The sequence below is a fragment of the Erythrolamprus reginae genome, chromosome 1 (assembly GCF_031021105.1).
Source record: "Erythrolamprus reginae isolate rEryReg1 chromosome 1, rEryReg1.hap1, whole genome shotgun sequence".
Classification (NCBI taxonomy): domain Eukaryota; kingdom Metazoa; phylum Chordata; class Lepidosauria; order Squamata; family Dipsadidae; genus Erythrolamprus; species Erythrolamprus reginae.
In genome coordinates, this window is record NC_091950.1 from 376,723,347 (window position 1) to 376,744,700 (window position 21,354).

General features: G+C 37.3%; 1 protein-coding gene across 2 annotated transcripts in view; it reads left to right on the forward strand.

Moving 5' to 3' along the window:
* The first annotated feature begins 2,199 nt into the window (after positions 1–2,199).
* NINL (ninein like) overlaps positions 2,200–21,354 on the forward strand; it is a 49,108-nt gene continuing 29,953 nt past the window's right edge. Inside the window, exons 1-9 of one of the 2 annotated variants that reach the window (XM_070734675.1) lie at positions 2,200–2,391; positions 7,741–7,942; positions 10,844–10,940; positions 11,770–11,945; positions 12,793–12,859; positions 14,833–15,026; positions 16,006–16,161; positions 17,995–18,162; positions 20,638–20,774. In XM_070734675.1, coding sequence (XP_070590776.1) covers positions 7,763–7,942; positions 10,844–10,940; positions 11,770–11,945; positions 12,793–12,859; positions 14,833–15,026; positions 16,006–16,161; positions 17,995–18,162; positions 20,638–20,774 — 1,175 coding nt within the window. In that variant the 5' untranslated portion in view covers positions 2,200–2,391; positions 7,741–7,762. Of the gene's footprint in view, positions 2,392–3,589; positions 3,789–7,740; positions 7,943–10,843; positions 10,941–11,769; positions 11,946–12,792; positions 12,860–14,832; positions 15,027–16,005; positions 16,162–17,994; positions 18,163–20,637; positions 20,775–21,354 lie in introns of those variants that run through there. The other variant, XM_070734674.1, reaches the window with a different exon arrangement.

The window sequence follows — 21,354 nt, forward strand, 5'->3', positions numbered from 1 at the left end:
TTAGATTAATAGATTCAGAAGTATGATTTTAAAGGGTCTTATTTATTCCTTTTACACTGATTTTTTCTACTTTTAAGAAGTTTCAGATACGGTTCTCAAAAATATGTATATACATTGAGAAAGAGAACTGAAACTTCTTAAAAGTAGAAGAAAACCTCTGTAAGTATTTCTACAGCCATTTTTCTTAGTACTGTACCTGACAAAGTAAGGGTTCCACTAAAAAGAAAAACTGCAAGAAACAAGTATGTTGTGGCACTTTAAAATATCAAATTCATTATGGCACAAACTTTACAATTAGTAATTGGAGCAGCTAACCTTTAACCTTACCCTCTCTAAACTCGCATTGCATTTTCAAGTGCTTTGAAAACTAGAGTAGAGGGCTTCTGCTCTGGAATGAAATAAAGCTGAATGTATTAGTAAACATCGTCATTGAAGAAAGCGACTTCCTTATTCTGAATAAACATGCATACTGCTAGGAATCCTGTATATCTATGCTGGCATTATTTAAAATTATTTTTATTAAAATGTAAATACAATTTGCGAACCCATGGATATCAATGATTTTAAATTAATTAAAACAATATTTTTAAAACTTCGAATTAAAAGGAATATAAAAATTAACATGTTGAATAAAATAACTTACATATAAAATTTTTCCTAAAAATAATTTCTTCTGTACACCTTCATTTTTAATTATGCAATTTACTTACAAAATGTGTTGAGAAATGATAACTAGGAACTGGGATTACATAGATTTATGGCTACAGTATTTGAACCATGTTTTTTTAGACTTTAAAATCCCATCTTTATTATTTTTATGAATTGCTCAATGTAGCAAACTACATTTTTTTTCTCCCATTTTCCCCACAATAGTAACTTTATGAGATGAGTTGGGATGAGAGAGAGAGACTGGCCCAAAATCACCACCAGCTTTCACACCTTAAGGCAGAAACAAAACTTAGTACCCTGGTTTCTCAATTTGTATCATATACAGAATCAGAAACTGATCTATTGATAGCAACTAAACCAAAAATTAGACAACTTCTTAGCCAGAGGTGGGTTTCAACAGGTTCTGACCAGTTCTGGAGAACCGGTAGTGGAAATTCTGAGCAGTTTGGAGAACCGGTAAATACCACATCTGACTGGCCCTGCTCATATCTATTCTCTGCCTCCCAAGTCTCAACTGATCAGGAGGAAATGGGGATTTTGCAGTATTCTTCCCCTGCCACATCCACTAAGCCATGCCCACCAAGCCACGCCAGCAGAACTAGTAGTAATATTTTTTGAATCCCACTATTGTAAATTTTAGCATAATCTATGTGCAAGTCCGGTTACTCTTAGATCACTATTTCTCATCTACATGCTGTCCATGTAAATGTTGGGGGAGGAAATGACAAAAATAGCATTGGGTCTATTAAATGCAAGTTCTATCCTTTTCAGATAAGTGTTATGAAATAAGAAAGGGGCAGATCTCATTGTTTGATTATGCTGTCCTTTATATACTATCAGATGTGTTTGTTTTGGCCTAACCCAACATAGTATGTTTGAGATGTGTTGATATTTCAACTTCCATCATTTCAGTTCAGTTTGTGCCACCTTCTCAACAAATTCTCATCAAGAGCTGGTTTAATTTAGTGGTTAAGGCCATGAAAATCTGCTGGAATATCTTGGGCAGTCATTCTCAGCTCAACCCATCTCATAGGATGATTGTTGTGGGGAAAACAGGAGGAGGAAGATGTGTTAGATAAGTTTGCAATCTTGAGTTGAATTATTTGTAAAAATAATAAGGGCAGGAAGTAAATAAAATTTGAATGAAATATTAGATGAAATGTTTTTGGCTCTGTATTACCAGTACCAGATTTTTATTGATATGCGTAGGAAGAAAGAGTTATAATTTGAAGATGATATCCCTGCAAAAGAAAGGAAAAAGTACAAGATTTTTATGTTAGATAAATAGGCTGAAAACAAAGGTACCATATATCCTAAGGAGTGAGAAATCAAATGCACTGGGGATCTCTGGCTTTGAATCGATACAAACAGAATAGGAGAGTTGGAAAAGACATCTTCTAGTTAGTGCAATCCCTTGCTGAAACAGGAAATAGTTGTGAAAAAGAACTTGGAACAATAGTTGACATATAAAGTACAGGTATTTAAATATTTAAATTAGCTATGTCACATGGCTGCAAAAAAACCCCATCCAATCAGAAGCAGTGCATTCAGTTTTGGCACTGTGTTAAGAAGCTTCCCAAAAAATTGGAACAAGTTCACAAAAGGTCAATGAGGATGAATACAAAATCTGCAATGGAATTTAGGAACTCCATGTATTAGCCTTACGAAGAGGAAGCTGAGAAGGATCATAAGACTTCACATGCATAGGAGGTTATAAAGAAGGTAAGGACCTATCATTCAAGTTGGTTTTAAGCTACAAGTATTTTCATTTTACATTAAGAAGTTAGAACATCTTTCTTATCCAGGTGCTCTCCAAATGAGTCTATTATCCCCAATAGCCATGGTAGTTGGAAGTCCAAGACGGCTGAAGAACACTAGCTGAGTAAAAACTGACTTGCCAGATCGAAAGAAGATGTCAGGGCAGCAGTTGCACAAATACAATATGGAACAAGTCATATAGAATACGGAAATATTTATTTATTTGTTTGTCAAACATGTACAAGATATATAGGTATAAACATAAGCAAAGTTAGTACATTTTCCTTCTGTGTAAACGGTATTTTGAAAACATTAACTTCGGGTATGTTACCGGGCAGCATCCTCGTTTCTACAAGATAAGCCATCTCGGGGAATTTTCCGGGAGGAGAGCCTGTGGTCTAGAGATTAAAGCTACTGCCCAGGTTCAAATCCCAGTAAGGGTATGGCTAGCTGATGAGAGCAAAGAAAGCTTGAAATACATCTATGCTAGTCTTTAAGGGGCGTGTATAAGCGCACCACTGTGCCTACCATCCTTGTCCTACTGTCCTTTTGTTTCATTCATTCATTCATTAAATTAATTAATTAAAATTAATTAATAAGCATAAGTGCACTAGTGTGCCTTCCATCCCCGTCCAATTGTCTCTCCTTTATATTTTATATCTTTTCTTCCATTCATATATCTTTTTCTCTTCATTAACGTATTTTATTTTCATATCTTCTATCCTTTCCTTGTATATTACTACGTTCATTCTCTCCAACCTTCATTTTGTATTTGACTGACTAACTAACTAACTAACTAACTAACTAACTAACTAACTAACTAACTAACTAACTAACTAACTAACTAACTAACTAACTAACTAACTAAACCAACCAACCAACCAATCAAATTAGATTTCTATGCCGCCCTTCTCCTGGGACTCAGGGCGGCTTAACACTGTTGTAACTGTTGTTATGTTTATACAAACTACTTCTATCCATGTTTGACAAATAAATAAAATAAATAAACAAAATAAGCAAATTTTCCTAGCCCGCCTGCGCTCAGTCGTCGCCATCCGAAGCACGGGACACTGAAAGGCCCCTTTGGAGCTCAGTTCTCCCCCCTCACGGCAACGCGCAGCAAAGAGGAGGGCGAGAAAGCTGCGCCTGGCTTAGGGGCGTTGGAAGGAGGGTCGGGAAGCGGGCGGCGAGGCCGAAGCGCGGCTTCCTTGCCGTCGCTAGGGGGAGGCGCGCCTGAGGAGAAAGACCGAGCGCGCGCTGGTGCTATTGAGACTCCCCGGAGACAAAGAGACTGGCGGCTTTTCTGGAGAGGTGCCTGCGCGGTGGGGATGCCGCTTGGCTAGTCAAGGACCCCGGAGAAAGTAGGTGCTGTTTGCGCGGTGCCGAATCCAAATATTCCTTCTTAGAGGCAGGAAAGTGAAGTGAAGTGTGGAAAAACATTGGCCTCAGAGGAAAGGTTTTAATCCACACCCCACACCCCCTTGCGGGGCAATTATTGGGGTGTGTGGATCTGTGCCGCCGGTTTATCTAGATAGGAAAACACCGCTTTTGCTTTACTTACGGTTTCACGTCTTCAAACTTTTTATTTTACAATACTCGATTAAAAAGTGTGGTTTAATCCATTGCTTTAAAACCAGACTTTTCTTTCGGTTACTTGCTTTTAGCATGCTTTGACATGAGTTCTAACCCAGTCTGTTTGATTGACCCTCCTTTAATAGATTGATAACAGAATAGATAAATAGAATAGACTAGAGGTCCCCAAACCTGACAACTTTAAGTCTTGTGGACTTCAACTCCCAGAATTCTCCAGCCAGCTATGCTATGCTGGCTGGAGAATTCTGGGAGTTGAAGTCCACAAGTCTTAAAGTTGCCAAGTTTGAAGATCTCTGCTCTAGACTAATGGAATAGATAAAAGGCTGCTTCCCTTTATCTGTTATCGGATGCAACCACTTATGCTGCATAAATTACAAAACAACATTCAGCACAGGCATTTGCTTTATGAGGACTCTTTAAATTTTTGGTTCCCCCCCCCCCCCAAAAAAAAAGTCTTCAGGTAAGAGAATATGTATAGGGTATGAAATGCTGGTCTTAGACTTTCTTTTCTTTGGAGAAAGCAGGAAATCATGAGTAATTGGTTACCTCCGCCAGCAAATACAACTAAAATAACTGCCTCTGACCCTAGTAATGATTAAAGGAGAGAGAAGCTTTATTACCCCAAAAACATTTGTGCTGAATGTGAGATTTAAAACTATCTAAAGTTGTACTAACACACTTAGTTAACTTCCCTAAACTCTTGGTAACTTAATTCCCCAAGAGTAAACTTTAGCTTTACAAAAAAAATTGCATTGTTACCTATTTGCACTGATAAGACCTTAGTTTCCTGTGCTGTTTTCAACATATGAATACAATATAATATAATAGGTTACAGCAGAATTTTCAGACAACTGATCTGATGGGACAAGTTAGGATTTCCAATAATAGAAAAAAATTGGCAGGAAATGTATTATTTTTCTGATGTTACATTTTAGAAGTATGTTGAAATATTCTGGGAAAAGAAAGCAAAAATCTTGTTTCAGCCCAGAAGCTAATAGAACTATTTTAATTCTGAAGGACAAGAAATAATTCCATTGAAAAGCAAAGCCTAAATCCATTTGTCTCTCATGTTTAACTGGAGAAGATGATTAAGTATTATGTTTTGTGGAGACATCACTGTTAGACATGGCGTGTGAATGTATGTGCATATGCCTGTTACTTGTCCGTACCCAGGCGGTTTTGTTAACTCATATGAAATTGGCCTTGTCCGATTTCTCCTTTAGTTCCATGTTGCCATTTAATAATGTGGTTAGATTTTTCTTCTTTTGTATAGTTTTATCAGTTGATTATTTTCTGTCTACATCTTATATTTCTGCCAGACAGAAATATTGCAATTTTGGGATATTATATACTCAATTCAGCATTATTTTCATGTGTAGTGAACATTAACATTTAATGTTCTGTTAAGAGTTTATTATATTTCAGTTGATTAGATTAAAGGTCCACTTTCCTCAGCTTTATCACAACAGAACCCAAGGATGGATTCTTCAGATCTCTTTTTAAAGAAATAGTACATACAGTACTCCTTGGCATATGACCATACCTGAATTCTGGATTATAGTTGTAAATTGTGTTGGTTGTAAGTAGATCATCAGACAGCACCTGATTTTATGACTTTCATTGCAGTGTTGTTAAATTAATGTGTCAGTTCTTAAGTGAACATCGTTTGCAATAGGCATTTTTGCCAGAAACCAATAGTAAATGCTAATTTCCCATAAAAAAAAAATCTGGTCATGTGATTGTTGGAGACTGCAAACAGCTGGTTGCTGAGCACCCAAAATGCGATCATATGACTATGGGGGTGAGGGACATCACAGTCCTTGAGGAGCTGGGTGGCATATAAATTAGATACATAGACAGACAGACAAGACAAGACAAACTTCAAATTGGGGTCATCAGTATCCTGAGGGAGGTCTATCGTAACTTTGAATGGTCTCTAAGTGAACAGTTGTTGGTCAAGAACTACCTCTTGTTCCATCCCATTACCTGGAGGTTACTAGATTAAGGGCAACTGGCAAAATTCTGTACATTTGTGCTGTGTATTTCTACTCAGAGGTTTGTTTGTATAAGTCATTAGAAATCGAGCTCTACTGGAAGGGAGACTCTTTTAATTGTATCTAAATTTATATCCAAGAATCTGAACTTCAGAACTATGGAAATGCTTGCATACCTTTTAGAACATGGTGTTCAACTTTTTGGCTTGCCTGGGCTGAACTGAGTGAAGAGGAATTTTCTTGGGCCAAATATAACATGTATAATATCATTTGTTTATATATTGCATATGTATGTATGTATGTGTATTTATGTATGTATGTATGCATAATATTTAGTTATTTAGTTTTGCTAAAAATCATGTAATGTTACATGTGGGCCATGGCTTGGACATGCCTGTTTTAGAATGTGCCTTATAGAACGTGCCTTACTTCTGTATGATTCTTACTTTGCTTTTCTTAGATCTTCAGGAGAAAAAAACAACCAGCCAGCAGCTGGAAACTGAGGCCCAAATGGAATAAGAGATAAATGATAGCCTGTGGTTTGGCCCTAAAACATTGAAAGTGTGTGATATGCATCTCCGTGGGAGAAATGCTTATTCAGGGATTCTTAATATGCCTTCTAGCATTAGCACAGCTGCTGTGTGGCCAAGAATATTTTTGAGTCAACCTTTTTTCTCTATCAGAATGAACTTTGAGAATTTGGGGGGCTATAGTCTGATGAGTTTTCCATTTTCTCACTCATGTTTTTCTTGGTTATATTTCTGGAAAGAAATAGTCATGTTACACATTAAAAGAAATGGATACTTTAATCCTGAAAAGCTTTGGAGTAGAAGACTCCTCAGTTTTTTTTTAAAAGAATTGATCTATTTATGATCTCTTTTGTTACAACGCAATTTATTATGCAGTGCTGTAAATTTGGACTGAACCTACCCGTGAAGGTAGCAAAATCGCACATGGAGCCACAGGTAAAACCTCGCTGAAACACGGTGCAATTTTGCTATCTCCACAGGTAGAGCAGCAATATTGTGCTGGTCCTGCAAGAACTTATGAGCTGCGGCAGCGAGCACAATTTAGCGTTCTGGCTCATAGCCCATCGCTGGGTAAGACAACTCTTTATGTTTATATGAATTTCATTAGTGTTTGAGCCCATTCATACAATTTACTTCCGGTCCAAATTCAATTCAAATATTTGGTGAACTTAATTTGTTTTTTAATTTGTCATTAGTTGAGAGATTGCAAGAGGCTGAGTAGTGAGTAGATATGAAACGTAGTGGTGAATGGTCTGTCTTATCTTGAGTGGATTCATGAGGCTGAATTCAGGTTTTAGTAAGTAATTTTCCAGATTAAGGTCATAACAACTACACATCACTTGTTTTTTGTGGAGATTGATCTCTGACTTCAGGGGAATACTACTGCCTGTAACTGAAGACAGAAAGTCAGTGAAATGTCTAATAAATATAGAATTATGTTTAAGTTCTTAGTGTCACTGGGAGGTTTTGACCCATAATACGGTATTTGTAGGCCATAAAGTTTGGAATGTTGTTCTGAAGAATAAGGGAAAAGTATGAAAAACATTTTCAAGCTGTTTTAAATTCTTTAACCGGAGTTTCATAACATTGCACAATGTGCATGTTGACTTATGTTATTTGTAGACTGTACATACATTTCAATAATACTGCTTGAGATAAACAAATAACCCATCTTAACCTACTCCTTAATCTCCTAGACTGTGTGCTATATACTATGGGATGGGTGAGGAAGAGAACAGATACACCTCTCAACTCAAGGATGTATATGATAGCTGTGATACTACGGGCACTGGGTATTTGGACAAGAAGGAGCTGGCTGAATTGTGCCACAAACTACATCTGGAAGGAGAGCTCCCCTTACTTCTGGAAAGACTTTTGGGGAATAATAACTTTGCCAGAGTAAGTAACTGCAAAACTTCCAAGAAGCTGTAAATAATTGCCTTTTTTTCTGTCTGTGCTTTTCAAATTTGTGGCTGTCCTCTTGAACTGACTGAGATAATTATCCCCATACATAGGTGTCATTGAAAGATTGCTGCAAACAGAAGTAAACTTAATATTTCCAGTATGTCTATAGTGCTCCCTAAAGTCATAGCTGGTGTAAGTAGCAGAGTTAGTTATTGTTGTGGTTGGCTCTGGCCCAGCTCCTGCCCCAGGGAATGTGGAGGTGGATGCAGGGGAAACTTCAACATGTCATAGGCCTGTGTTATTGCCGACAGAGTCAGTTCAGAGTTTAGTTTCCTCGGACGAAGAAGAAGGTGGGAGTGACTCAGCAGAGGAAGGCTTGGCACACAGCCAAGGCAGTCAATTTTCCTTATCTTCTATAGCTTCAGATGATGACATTTTGGATCCACGCAAGCGCAGAATTATGCATAGAAGAGACCAAGTAAGAACATATTACAGGAAATAAGGGAGGCCACCTGTGTTTGGGTGGGGCTCCAGTAATTAGGGCTGCTGCTATAAATAACAGCATGTGGGTTTGGCCATTATGGAAGAATATCTGTTGCAGTTTCGTCAGGAATCTTGTGTGCTGGACTTTGTTGCTTTTTCACGCGTTTGAAACCAAAGCAGAGCAGCGTGTGTGTATCTCCCTTCATTGGAAGAAGAAGGGGTGTGAAGTTTCTCCCCAGCTGCGGGCTAAGTACTTAATGACTGCTTAAGGGAAATTGTACAGACTACCTGGTTGTTTTCGGAAGAGTGCTCTTTGCAATACAAAAAGAGTGCTTAGTTTATTTTGACTTTTGTGATAAAGAACATTGCTTTGAATTTTCAAATGTGTGTGTGTCTGAAATTTGTACCCTTGAATTTTCGGGAGGCTCCTATCAGAGAGCCCGGCAGAACAGTTATAGAACATATAACATAGCTGGTGTAAGTAATAAAAATTGGTACTGAAACTGTAAAGGACTTTAATTATCAGAAGAGAATAAAAATGCAAGGTATGTTAAATTTACGGAAGATACTATAGTGTAAGTCTAGGTGTAGCACAAATTAGTTTTGCCATAGTTCCTCTTGTCAAACTCTGGTTTATATGTGAGGTTTAAAAAAAAATCTTTATTGATTATTTACATATAAAACAAGCAGACAAAATAAACAAATACACACATATAAAATGCTCATATAAAAGAAATGAAATATATATATATATATATATATATCCAACTTTTCATTAATAAGCATTTAGTAGAAAGAAAAGAGAGAAAAGAGAAAAAGAAAAAAAGAAGGAAAAAAGGAAGAAAGAAAAAAAGGGAAAGGGAAAAAAAAGAAGGACAAATGTTCTGTTAACTATCATTATTACACAGCCTTTAAATAGTAGTGGTGTACATATGAGTTTTGAACAGGTCTACTGAAAATAAGATTGGGTTTGATGCTGCGTTGTCCTGCTTCTTGCTAGCTTACTTTCTCTTCTTCTTCCATATGGTGTTACACATGCTCCCAAGTTTGGCTTATAGTCACTCACTCATACACTTACAGCCAATTGAAACTCAGAGATTTGTAAGCCCTCTTTACATTCTAATTGGGTTCTCCAGGTGGGTACAGTTAGAGCAGACATGACCTTGGTGATGCATACATATATGAGTCTACGGAGAGGGGCGGCATACAAAACTAATAAATAATAATAATAATAATAATAATAATAATAATAATAATAATATCACTTCCAACTGAAGACTTGCGACACATCAAGCTGTTTGGAATACATGAATTTATTTATTTATTTAATCAATTTTTATGCCGCCCTTCTCCTTAGACTCAGGGCTGCTTACAACATGTTAGCAATAGCACTTTTTAACAGAGCCAGCATATTGCCCACACAATCCGGGTCCTCATTTTACCCACCTCGGAAGGATGGAAGGCTGAGTCAACCTTGAGCCAGTGATGAGATTTGAACCGCTGACCTTCAGATCTACAGTCAGCTTCAGTGGCCTGCAGTACAGCACTCTACCTGCTGTGCCATCCCGGCTCTTACACTCAGCCAATTTAAAGCACTTGCAAAACTTTACTGATTATAATGTACATTTCCTTTTACACACAAATACACAGAGAGAGAGAGAGCTTTTCCTCATTCTCAAGTAGGCCGCCAGCACTAACTAAAGGGAGAGAAGCTTCCATGTCCAGATTTTTTAAAAACGACCTAAGGAGTAGGCAGTTTCGGGGATTCCTTTTATCCCCAAATGAATTTTACCCCCCATATCAGGGGTGGGTTTACTCACCCTTGCCATTGGTTCACATCGCAACATTTTGTGCACATGCTCCACTGCGCGCATCCCCTTGTGCAATTTCACTTCCGTGCATGCTCAGTAGCTGGAATTGGCTTGAAATACAGCTGAGGAGTTGTGGTTCGGAGGAAGAAATATAGGTCAGTATTAACCCGGGGTCAGACGGGAGGAACTTTTTTCATGCAGTGAAAGAGGAGAAACCATCCAAAAATTTGCAAAAAATCTCAAAAAAATGGTGGTGCCTGCAAACCGGCTCAGTGATATCACCAATGGGTCGCTACCAGTTTGGGAGAGCCAATCCAAACCAGGAGTAACCCACCCCTGCCTTATATGTTCAGATCCAGCTTCCTTTGTCTGCTTCAGTTGACATTTTTTCTTTTGTTTCCTTAACTTGTTTCTTTCTTATCCCTTCCTCCTGGAAAAGATCTTCTGGGCAGGATTCCTGATTTTGTTGACCTCTCTGCTTACGTGCCTGTTTCGTCTTTAGGTTAGGGCAGCTTCAACCTGGTCTCACAGCAATGAAAAAAATGAGTTTTCATTCTTCTCAAGACAATTGAACAATGTTTTTCTTCCTGTCTCTTCTTAGGTTAGTTTTGAAGAGTTTAAGGAAGGTTTTGTGACCATATTGTCTTCGACTATCAATCTTGGCCTTTCAGATGATGAGAGCAGCTACCTGGAACCAGGTGAATGAATAATTAGATGCATAAAATTGTTTTGGATTGTGGGATAAGTTTATAAGTTTAAGTTTTATTAGATTTGTATGCTGCCCCTCTCTGCAGACTTGGTGTTTTCTGAGTATGGTAGTTTTCTTGAAGAGTTGTAATTACCAAACTAGATATCTTCATCACTGCTAGGCTAGTTTCCTAAATTATTATTATTATTATTATTATTATTATTATTATTATTATTATTTATTACCATAGATTTGTATGCCGCCCCTCTCCGAAGACTCATTCATTCATTTAGTGATGAAACGTCTTCAAGAGTCCTGGGAGAGGGGCGGTATACAAATCTAATAAATAATAATGATAATAAGAAGGCTACCAACCTCAGAGAGTATCAAGTATCAATTTAACACTGAGCTACTAGTATTCCCTTCTACATACAGGGGCGGCATACAAATTTAATAAATAATTATTATTATTATTATCATCATCATCATCATCATCATCATCATCATCTTGTTTTGATTTTATGCTTTAAGTTCTGCTGTGTTATACATTAGCCACCAATTGACATGTCTTATTATGACTTGCTGCCTGATGGATTACTAATGAAACTAGCATAGTTAGTTCCATGGTGAATGTTTTGAGTGAAAACTTTAACTACTGCTGATATGAAACAGCATGTATAAGTAGCTTACAATCACTATAGTGGGCCTCAACAGCTCAGGTTTTTGAATTTATAGTTTGTTGGTTAAGTTTTAAAAAACTTTATTTGGGATCAAAAAGAAGATTGAGAGGAAGGGACATAATATTGCTTGTATTAGAACTGAAAGTATTTTCAATTTAGTTATTCCAGATGAGACTGAGCCCAAATATATCATCGAGGCCAAAGGATGTGGTAGCCAGACAAGGCTGGAACTTGAAAGTACTGCATTGGAAACCCCCAAATATTTACAAGAGGAGCAGAGAAATATAAATGTAAAAAGTCAGCTGAGACGTTCAACTTCTTTGGAGAGTGTGGAGGTATTTAAAGACCTATCTTCAAACTATTTGAAATCGATGTGTCACATTTTACTACACTTGTGTTGTATTGTAATTGTTCCTTTTGTTACATTTGTGCCTTGGACATGAACAAATAGCCATCTGAGTTTCTGGAATTTTTCTGTATTTTGATCTCTTCCAGATGCTCAGGAATGCCCCAAACCTGGCTGGTATTCAGTAGCAAAGGCATGGCTCTTTAGAGTCAAATTTAATGTTTCCTAATTTGACAGCCTCTGTAAAAATAATGAGTTTTACATATCAGGGGTGGGTTTTGGTTTACCTTGCTGCTGGTTCGCTTCCTGACATGCCGTGCAGGTGTGATGCATGGGCATGCCGCACATGAGACTACAGATGCACAGTGCTAAAAAAACAGCTAATGGCGCTTATGGTGCCGCTGAGAGAGATGGGTTATTCCCGGTTTCAGCAACCAAGGCCGCCAAGTTACTACTGGTTCCATAGAACTGGTCCAAACCGGAAGGAACCCACCTCTGATACAGATAATCCTTGCTTAAAGATTGCTCTGTGAGTGACTGTTTGATAGTATGATAGTCCTAAAAAATAAATTTACGATCAGTCCTTTCATTTAATGACCATCACAGTGTTCAATCTCAAGGAGAGTCACTTTTCCAACACATTGTCAATTTCCCTATAATTGTATCTTACGTTAGGCCACTGGAAAAAGTCAGATGTCTGTGGGAAGCATAGTTAATTTTAAGTTGTATTGGCAGCTTACACAATCTTCACCCTTGTTTTGGCTTTTCTTGTTTTTCTAACCATTCTGGCTATTGGAATGAATTTATGGAACAATAAATTCTGTTCTCTTTTTTAGAGTCTCAAATCAGATGAAGGGACTGAAAACTCAAAAGAAGAACAGCAGCAAACCTTTGAAGGCCAAGGTGGGGTTCAGCAAAAGAATAGGCAGCAAATATTGAAACATGTTTTTCTAAAGAAAATATAATCTTTATTGAAGATAAATAAGGGAGGGGATACATAAAGCAAAAGGACTATGTGAATATTAGTACAAATGTATATGAATTTAGAGCATACAGTTATAAAACAAAATACATGCTTAGATAAGGGAAGAAAATAAGGAAGAAAAGAAAAAATAAAGAAAGAGAAAGAAAAAGAGAGAAAAGGGGGAGGGAAAGAGAAGAAGAAAATTAAAAATAAAAGAAGAAGAAGAAAGTAAACTAAATTTATCAAATGTCGTAAATAGTGTCAACTTATCTGTTGACCCGATTACTCTACAGCTTTTAAGATCTTTACTATCAATATAGATGAAAGTTTTAAATTTCTAAACTTGAGTTAGAGTTTCAGTTTTGTCATTTTGGATTTGTTCATCCTTTTATCAATGATTCATAATATTATTTTATAAGTTTGTGGGATAATTGTTTGGGTGAAGGGTAAAAAGATCGTGATGGAGTTGTATATTGTCTTTTATCCAGCCAGGTGTATCATTTATTCCACGCTTTATAGAACTCTGATTCCTCTTTGTCCTGTAGTTCAAGGGTCATTTTTGTCAGTTCAGCACATTCATGAGTTTTGTTAATAAAATTTAGAGTAGATGGTGTGTGATTCAGAACTATAGGTACAGAACTACAGACCCATCTCACTTTTAAATACAGATTACCAAATCTTTGCAGCCATCCTTGCAGAAAGACTTTTAAAAAAATTAAACAAATTCATCCATCACAACCAAAATGGTTTCCTACCGAATCACCATATTAGAAACAACTTGAGAACATTATTAAACGCTCTAGAATTTTACGATACTCGTATTGACAAGCAAACTGCTTTTATTTTTATTGATGCACAGAAAGCGTTTGATAATCTTAATTGGCATTTCTTTACTAAACAATTAGAAGTGATGGACTTTGGAAATAATTTTACCAGAATAATTAAAAATATCTATACACACCAGACTGCAAAAATTATTTTAAACAGGGACCTCAGAGACAAGATAACGATCAAAAAAGGTGTCTGACAAGGATGCCCATTAGCTCCACTAATTTATATCTTCGCATTAGAAACACTATTGAGAATTATAAGAAACAATCCAATAATTAGAGGACCAAGGATTAGGAAGGAGGAATATAAACCTCTTGCCTTTGCGGATGATATGGCATTTATTATTGAGGATCCCCTAACCACAGCCCATACTTTAATAAAATAAATGTTTTTTATTGCTTCTTTTCTTGAATTTCCATGTTTGCCATTTGATTCAGTAGATGAGCTCAGAGTAAAGTTCTACTAGAAAGGCAGAGTATATTCCTTGCAGATAAAACGTCTCTGATTCAAATTCAGCTCTTCAATCCCAGCCATCTTCCATTCATCTTCATCCACCTGCATCTCTCCAAAGGTGGGCAAAGCCAACTCCTTAACAACCATCCAGCATTCATTATACATTAAAAAAAAGGATTAGGGAAATTTTTGTAATAAAACCTTGATTCAGTGTAGATTTTGGTTTACTCTGTCTTGCCTTGGTGGATTTTTTTATATCCATATTTAGAATTAAATAGAGTCAGGAACAGAGTGGAGATAAAAGAATCTGTTTCTGATGTTTTGAGTATTACTGGAAAAGTACAATGTTATTTATTTATTATTAATTTGACTTGTATGCTGCCCAATCCCATAGGATTTAAAACGGAAAGATTAATAATATATTTAATATTTATGTTATATAATATAAAAATACTATATAAAATATTTTCCATGGATAATAGAAATGCTAAATTAAGGATTTGGAGAAAAACTCAGAATAGAATATAAATTTAATTTGATTTCCAGTCGAGGATTTATATAAAAAGTGGTCTTTGATAAGAACAACAGAGTAATTAGCTCTTGCTAATGTAAGAATAATCTTTTGTAGGTCAGATGTGTGCATGGGATGATAACCCCATTGACAATCCTAGAGTAAGATTGTCCACCTCATGTTTGAACACGACTGAAAATCAGATTAGGATTACTTTGGAAGATCTTGGCATTGGAAATAATGGATACCTCAACAAACAAGAGCTGGATTCTGTTTGTAAGAACATTGGACTCAAAGAGATGGAAAAAGAGGTGGGTTAAACTCGACTTTTGGAAAGTCTACTCTCAGAAAGTCTACTTGATGATTGAATGTGAAAATGGTGGCTACTTATGGAATATTCAGCATTTTGGCAAGGCCTCAGGTATTCAAAATATTCTCTATAATTATTGTCTCCCAATAGTACATCAGTATTTTAAATCAGTCTGAAAAAGCTTTATATATGCTATATTTATATCTTGCCTTTTTTGCAAGCGGCTATTTACCTCCTGTGTTTTGTTCTCGCAGCTTCCTTCTAGAGTGGAAAGGCTGGAAGGAAGAGCAGTGGTGTATGATCATCCAGTCAATTTCAGGATTGGAATCTAGAGCAGTGTTTCCCAACCTTGGCAACTTGAAGATATTTGGACTTCAACTCCCAGAATTCCCCAGCCAGCATTTGCTGGCTGGGGAATTCTGGGAGTTGAAGTCCAGATATCTCTAAGTTGCCAAGGTTGGGAAACACTGATCTAGAGTACATTGGAATGGGAAACTGATTCAAGCCCTTAGTCTGGATTGTCTGCATTTTAGAAGAAAGCTAGTTTGAGGTCATGGAATGGGGCTTTGAAGAAGGATGGTCTTTCCCTCTGAAAATCTTACATCTAGTCCGTCTTACATGCAGACAGAATACACTACTCCTTTTTTCAGTTGAGGGAAGACAATGTCTTTCTCTGCAAATGAAGAAAACAAGGACTTTTCCTTCTTTTATTCCATGCAGGGAAAGTTCGATTTTTCAAACTAGTAGACCAATGCTGGATATCTATTTAACTCTCATATGCCAAGTTGCTGCAGCATGAGATGGTTAGGTGTTTCAGCCATATTAGATTCTATCCAGGTTATGAGTACCATACTCTGCTTATTGCATTAACTAAACCTGGCTGAATATTGATTTATGCACTGTTCAGTTCCAAAATTAATTAAATTAAATTAAATGAATGCTTGTGGTACAACACTTTAAAAACCTTATCTTTTCTATAGGAACTTGAAGAATTATTTTACAAATTGGATAGTGATGGAGATGGCAGAGTAAGCATAAAAGAATTCCAGCATGGCTTATTCAGCCACATACGCATTCCTTGTCCTTTTTCTTCCACACCACTTAAATTGAAAAGGCAAAGATCACACTCTAATCAGGTAATCAGTATTATTCTGAGAAATATTTTCTTTATAAAATTCTTGGTTACAATATTTTCTTTATAAAATTCTTGGTTACAAAGGGAAAATATTTGAGTGTTCAAAAGGCTTCTAGTTGTTGCATTTTCATACAGGCTGGTGTTACGATTTTATGACATAAGGGCTGAGATCTAGCAGAAAACCTGTGTTTTGAATTGGTTGGATTCAAACACAGTACTAGGATATTTTAAATCAAGGTCTGTGGGAATAAGCCTGCTTCATGTGTAACAGTAGATTATAATGGGTGGGTTGGCTAAGCTAAAATCAAGACAGATAATGATCTATAACAGTCTTTCTCAATCTTTGCATATTTTTCATACTTTCCGAAGTGTTATGCCTAGAGGCAGGCAGAGCTTGAAATTTTATTGCTAATGGAAGCACATACAGAAATAGTAATCAACCTGGAGAAAGGAGAAATGGTATAAATTATAGAGCATGACGGTGTCAGAGAAGGCTTTGTGTTTGGGTGCGATCCAATGTATGTGGCTTGGGTCCAGTAACCTGCAGGAGAAGCTTTGGTCAATGTAATAAAATGACTGGACTTTTTTTTAACTTATTTTATTTAATAGATGCAGAAGCTGATCTGTATGTCATTAAATGTACTACAGTGTTCCCTCGATTTTCGCACTTCGCGGAAAGTCTATACCACGGTTTTTCAAAAATATTAATTAAAAAATACTTGCAGGTTTTTTTCCCTATACTGTACCATGGTTTTTCCCACGTGATGACGTCATATGTCATCGCCAAACTTTTGTCTGCCTTTAATAAAATTTTTTTTTAATAAACTTTAATAGATAAACATGGTGAGTAATAATCTGAATGGTTGCTAAGGGAATGGAAAATTGCAATTTAGGGGTTTAATGTGTTAAGGGAAGGCTTGTGATACTGTTCATAGCCAAAAATAGTGTATTTACTTCCGCATCTCTACTTCGCGGAAATTCAACTTTCGCGGGCAGTCTCGGAATGGAACGCATCCCCCGCGAAAAGTGAGGGAACACTGTATAGCTTATTTGTTGGTCTTCTCCACTATGGTGGCCTCATTAGCCCTTTGTCCAAGTGTGTGGCTGAATACCTCCCACAGGAAATCTAAACTGAACTAAACTAAATTAAACTAAATCTATATCCAGATTATGTGTTCTGCTTTGAAAAAGCAGATTTCCAAAGCTGAGTTGGGAGAACACCTAACCACTCTCACACATGATAACAGGATCTACCTCGTGAGATCCAACCTGCCCCTATGCTACTGGTCTTCCTGGATCCGGCCACAAAAGAGATGTATGATTTTATTAATTGGGTTTTAAATTTTTTAAAAAACTGTTTTTGATGTTGATTTCTGCTGTAAACCACCTAGAGTCCTTCAGGAGTTTGGCAGCATATAAATTTAATAAGCAAATAAATAAACAGTGCTTACTAAGTCCAAGTGGGTTTCTACAAACTATTTTAAAAAAATAAAAACTCTTTCAAATTAGGCTTGACTCCTAGTGATATTTTTGCAACTTTCTTGGCAATTATACAGAACTGCCATTAGCTTTCTTTCATATGTTTTTTCTCCAAGTTCCTAATCTCTCCAATGAACCTGGAACTCACAGGTTATCTTTCATCAAGCACTTAACAGGCACAGCCTGTTCCTCATTCTGGACGAAGTCAACCAGTTGTTGTAGCTAATATAATGAGTTTAGGATTTTCTGATGTACTGGTAACTAACTACGGTACATGTTCTTTCCTAAATGTTTGTTCCCTGACTGACTCACTTACTTTTCCTCTTCAATGGTGTTTTATTCCTCCATCATGCAGATTTTGAAAGACAATGGACAAGGAACTACAACTCCATCTCTTTTATCTAACTCAGTGGCTTTGGATCTTTTCTCCAGCATTAACGATGGCAGTGGTTTTGCAAGTGTGGAGCAAGTTGTCTCCATCTGGGCCTGGGAAGGGGTTGAAAACTGCAAAGAGATTTTTAAGGTACCTGTAGCTCTTCCTCGGTGGTTTTCTTGGGAATTCCTAGCATGATGTTTTTTATAATAAGGGATTTAATATCTTGATAAGGAAAACAGATGGAAATATGATCGAGACTGAGTGTATCTGCCATTGCCTGGACAAAGGACACTCAGTCTGATCAATGAACTTGCAAATGTCCCTTGATTTTGCTTGAGGGAAGCTGGCAGGGAAGATCGCAAATGATGATCTCGTGACTGCAGGACATCCGGGCCAATTGCCAAGTTCCCAGATCACAATCAAATGTCCCAGGGGTGATTTGATGTAGGGGTTTTTAGATTTAAGTAAAATGTATAAAGAGAAATAGGAGGCACTGTGGCCTATCACTTAATTAGAATGTTAGAAATATTATTTGTCAGTATATATTTGAGGGAACATTAATGAAGAGAGGTAATACATGATGATTGTGATTGCTGGACGACAAGATTAGATTTTTTAAAAATTGCAATAAGGGACAAAAGATTTGTAGAGAAATTAATAATTTTGTATTATGATTTTTTGGGGGGATTATACATAGAAACATAGAAACATAGAAGACTGACGGCAGAAAAAGACCTCATGGTCCATCTAGTCTGCTCTTATACTATTTCCTGTATTTTATCTTACAAAGGATATATGTTTATCCCAGGCATGTTTAAATTCAGTTACTGTGGATTTACCAACCACGTCTGCTGGAAGTTTGTTCCAAGGATCTATTACAATTTCAGTGAAATAATATTTTCTCACGTTGCTTTTGATCTTTCCCCCAACTAACTTCAGATAGTGTCCCCTTGTTCTTGTGTTCACTTTCCTATTAAAAACACTTCCCTCCTGAACCTTATTTAACCCTTTAACATATTAAATGTTTCGATCATGTCCCCCCTTTTCCTTCTGTCCTCCAGACTATACAGATTGAGTTCATTAAGTCTTTCCTGATACGTTTTATGCTTAAGACCTTCCACCATTCTTGTAGCCCCGTCTTTGGACCCGTTCAATTTTGTCAATATCTTTTTGTAGGTGAGGTCTCCAGAACTGAACACAGTATTCCAAATGTGGTCTCACCAGCACTCTATATAAGGGGATCACAATCTCCCTCTTCCTGCTTGTTATACCTCTAGCTATGCAGCCAAGCATCCTACTTGCTTTTCCTACTGCCCAACCACACTGCTCACCCATTTTGAGACTGTCAGAAATCACTACCCCTAAATCCTTCTCTTCAAGAGTTACTAAAAAAATACTGCATTTTGTCGTACTGGAAATAGAAGATATTTGGCATTGTACTAAAGCGTATGAAAAAAAAATGTCCCAGGGGTGAAATGTTCCCAGTTCGCTTGTGTCTGTCGGTTGTCAGAGAGCCGTTCGCGAAGGTAGCACGAGGCTCTGCCCACCTGCCCAAATGCTGCTATTTGGATTCTTATATCCTCTGCACATGTATAAAGTGTTCTGTGCATGCGCAGAGGGTAAAAAAACCCCAAAAGCAGCGTCCAGGCGGGTGAGCGGAGCCTCGCGCTGCTTTTGCTACTGGTTCTCTGACGACCGACAGGCACAAGTAAACTGGGAGAATTTTACCCCTGATATTCCACAGTGGTGCTAGGCTAGCCAGAACTTTGAGGACTGGTTATAAATGCCACGTGTTCAGCAGTGTTGTAATTTCAATTGGTCACTGAACAAGTCTTAATTAACTGAGGACTACCTATATATAAATTAAGACAGGGTTTTATGCAAGGTAAACTAGTATGAAAATCATTTAATTTTGGGACCTCCAGAAATTCCAGGGAAATGTAGGCAGTCTTCAACTTATGACCACAATTGAGCCCAAAATTTCTGTTGCTAAGTTAAATTTGCCCCATTTTACCACCTTTCTTTCCATAATTGTTATGGCAAGTTGAGTGAATCATTGTTAGTAAAATCATAATGGCTTCCCCATTGACTTTGCTGGTCAGAAATTTGCAAAAGGGGATTACATGACTCAGGAACAAATACTGGTGAAAATACTGGTATGTGTCAATTGCCAAGCACCTGAATTTTGATTTTTTCAGTGCCATTGTAACTTCGAATGGTCACTAAATGAACTATTATAAATCAAGGACTACCTGTAATCCCTTCTCTGCTCATGTTCATACAAGCTGATTTGTTTAACCCATTTGCCGTCACTTTCTTATCACAATCATTATGATGTCTTTAATCATCTTATCTTTTATGTCAAATATGGAAATCTGCAGCTTTCACAGTTTGCACTTCTTGCTAGCCTTTAATCTTGTTTGATATCTTTCCTGCTCCTAAATAGTTCATCCGTTCTGCCTTGAACCTTTAATCCAATCCTTTAACTAAATAGCCCAGTGACTGTAAACCCTTTAATATTTATTTAAGGCCAGCATTCTAATGCTGTATTAATAATAGTTTAAAGGCCAGCTCTTAGGATTTAGTTTCTCTTGATTTTTCAGATTTTATTGTTTTTTATAGAGTCTTGATTGTAATGTGGAGGAGCGAGTGAACCTTCTAGAGCTTTCTATGATCCTTGATGATGAATTAATTGCTTCCAAGAATGGACTTCAACAGGCAGCTGTTGCCTCTTACAAGCACGAACTTCATCATCTACAGTAAGTAGCTTTTGCTTCAGCTTTTGAGACCAATGGTGTTGTAGCAGGGGTGAAACCCAGCAGGTTGTGATCAGGAGTATGTTTTTTTTCCTACTGGTTCTGTGGGCGTGGCTTATTTTGTGGGCGTGGCCAGGGGTGGATTCCAGTTACCTTTGCTACTGGTGCGCATCTCTATTTTAAGACTTGTGGACTTCAACTCCCAGAATTCCCCAGCCAGCATAGCTAAATAAATAAAATAACTTTGTTCCACTGCTTGCCTGCCCACCTTGGCTTTGTTGAGAACTGGGAAGTTTTCTCATACTGATTTGGTGTACAGTGGTACCTCATCTTACAAATGTTTCTTCTAACGAACTTTTCAAGATACGAACCCGGTGTTTAAGATTTTTTTGCCTCTTCTTCCGAACTATTTTCATCTTACGAACCCAAGCAGCTGCTGCTGGGATGAAGGGGTTTCTTTCCCCCCCCTTTTTTGAAGAAAGAAAAGGGAGGGGCAGCTTGGAGGAGTAAAGATTTTGCATGCTTGAAAGGCACTGAAACGGTGTCTTTTTAAGAAAGAAAAGGGAGGGGCGCCCCCCTTGCC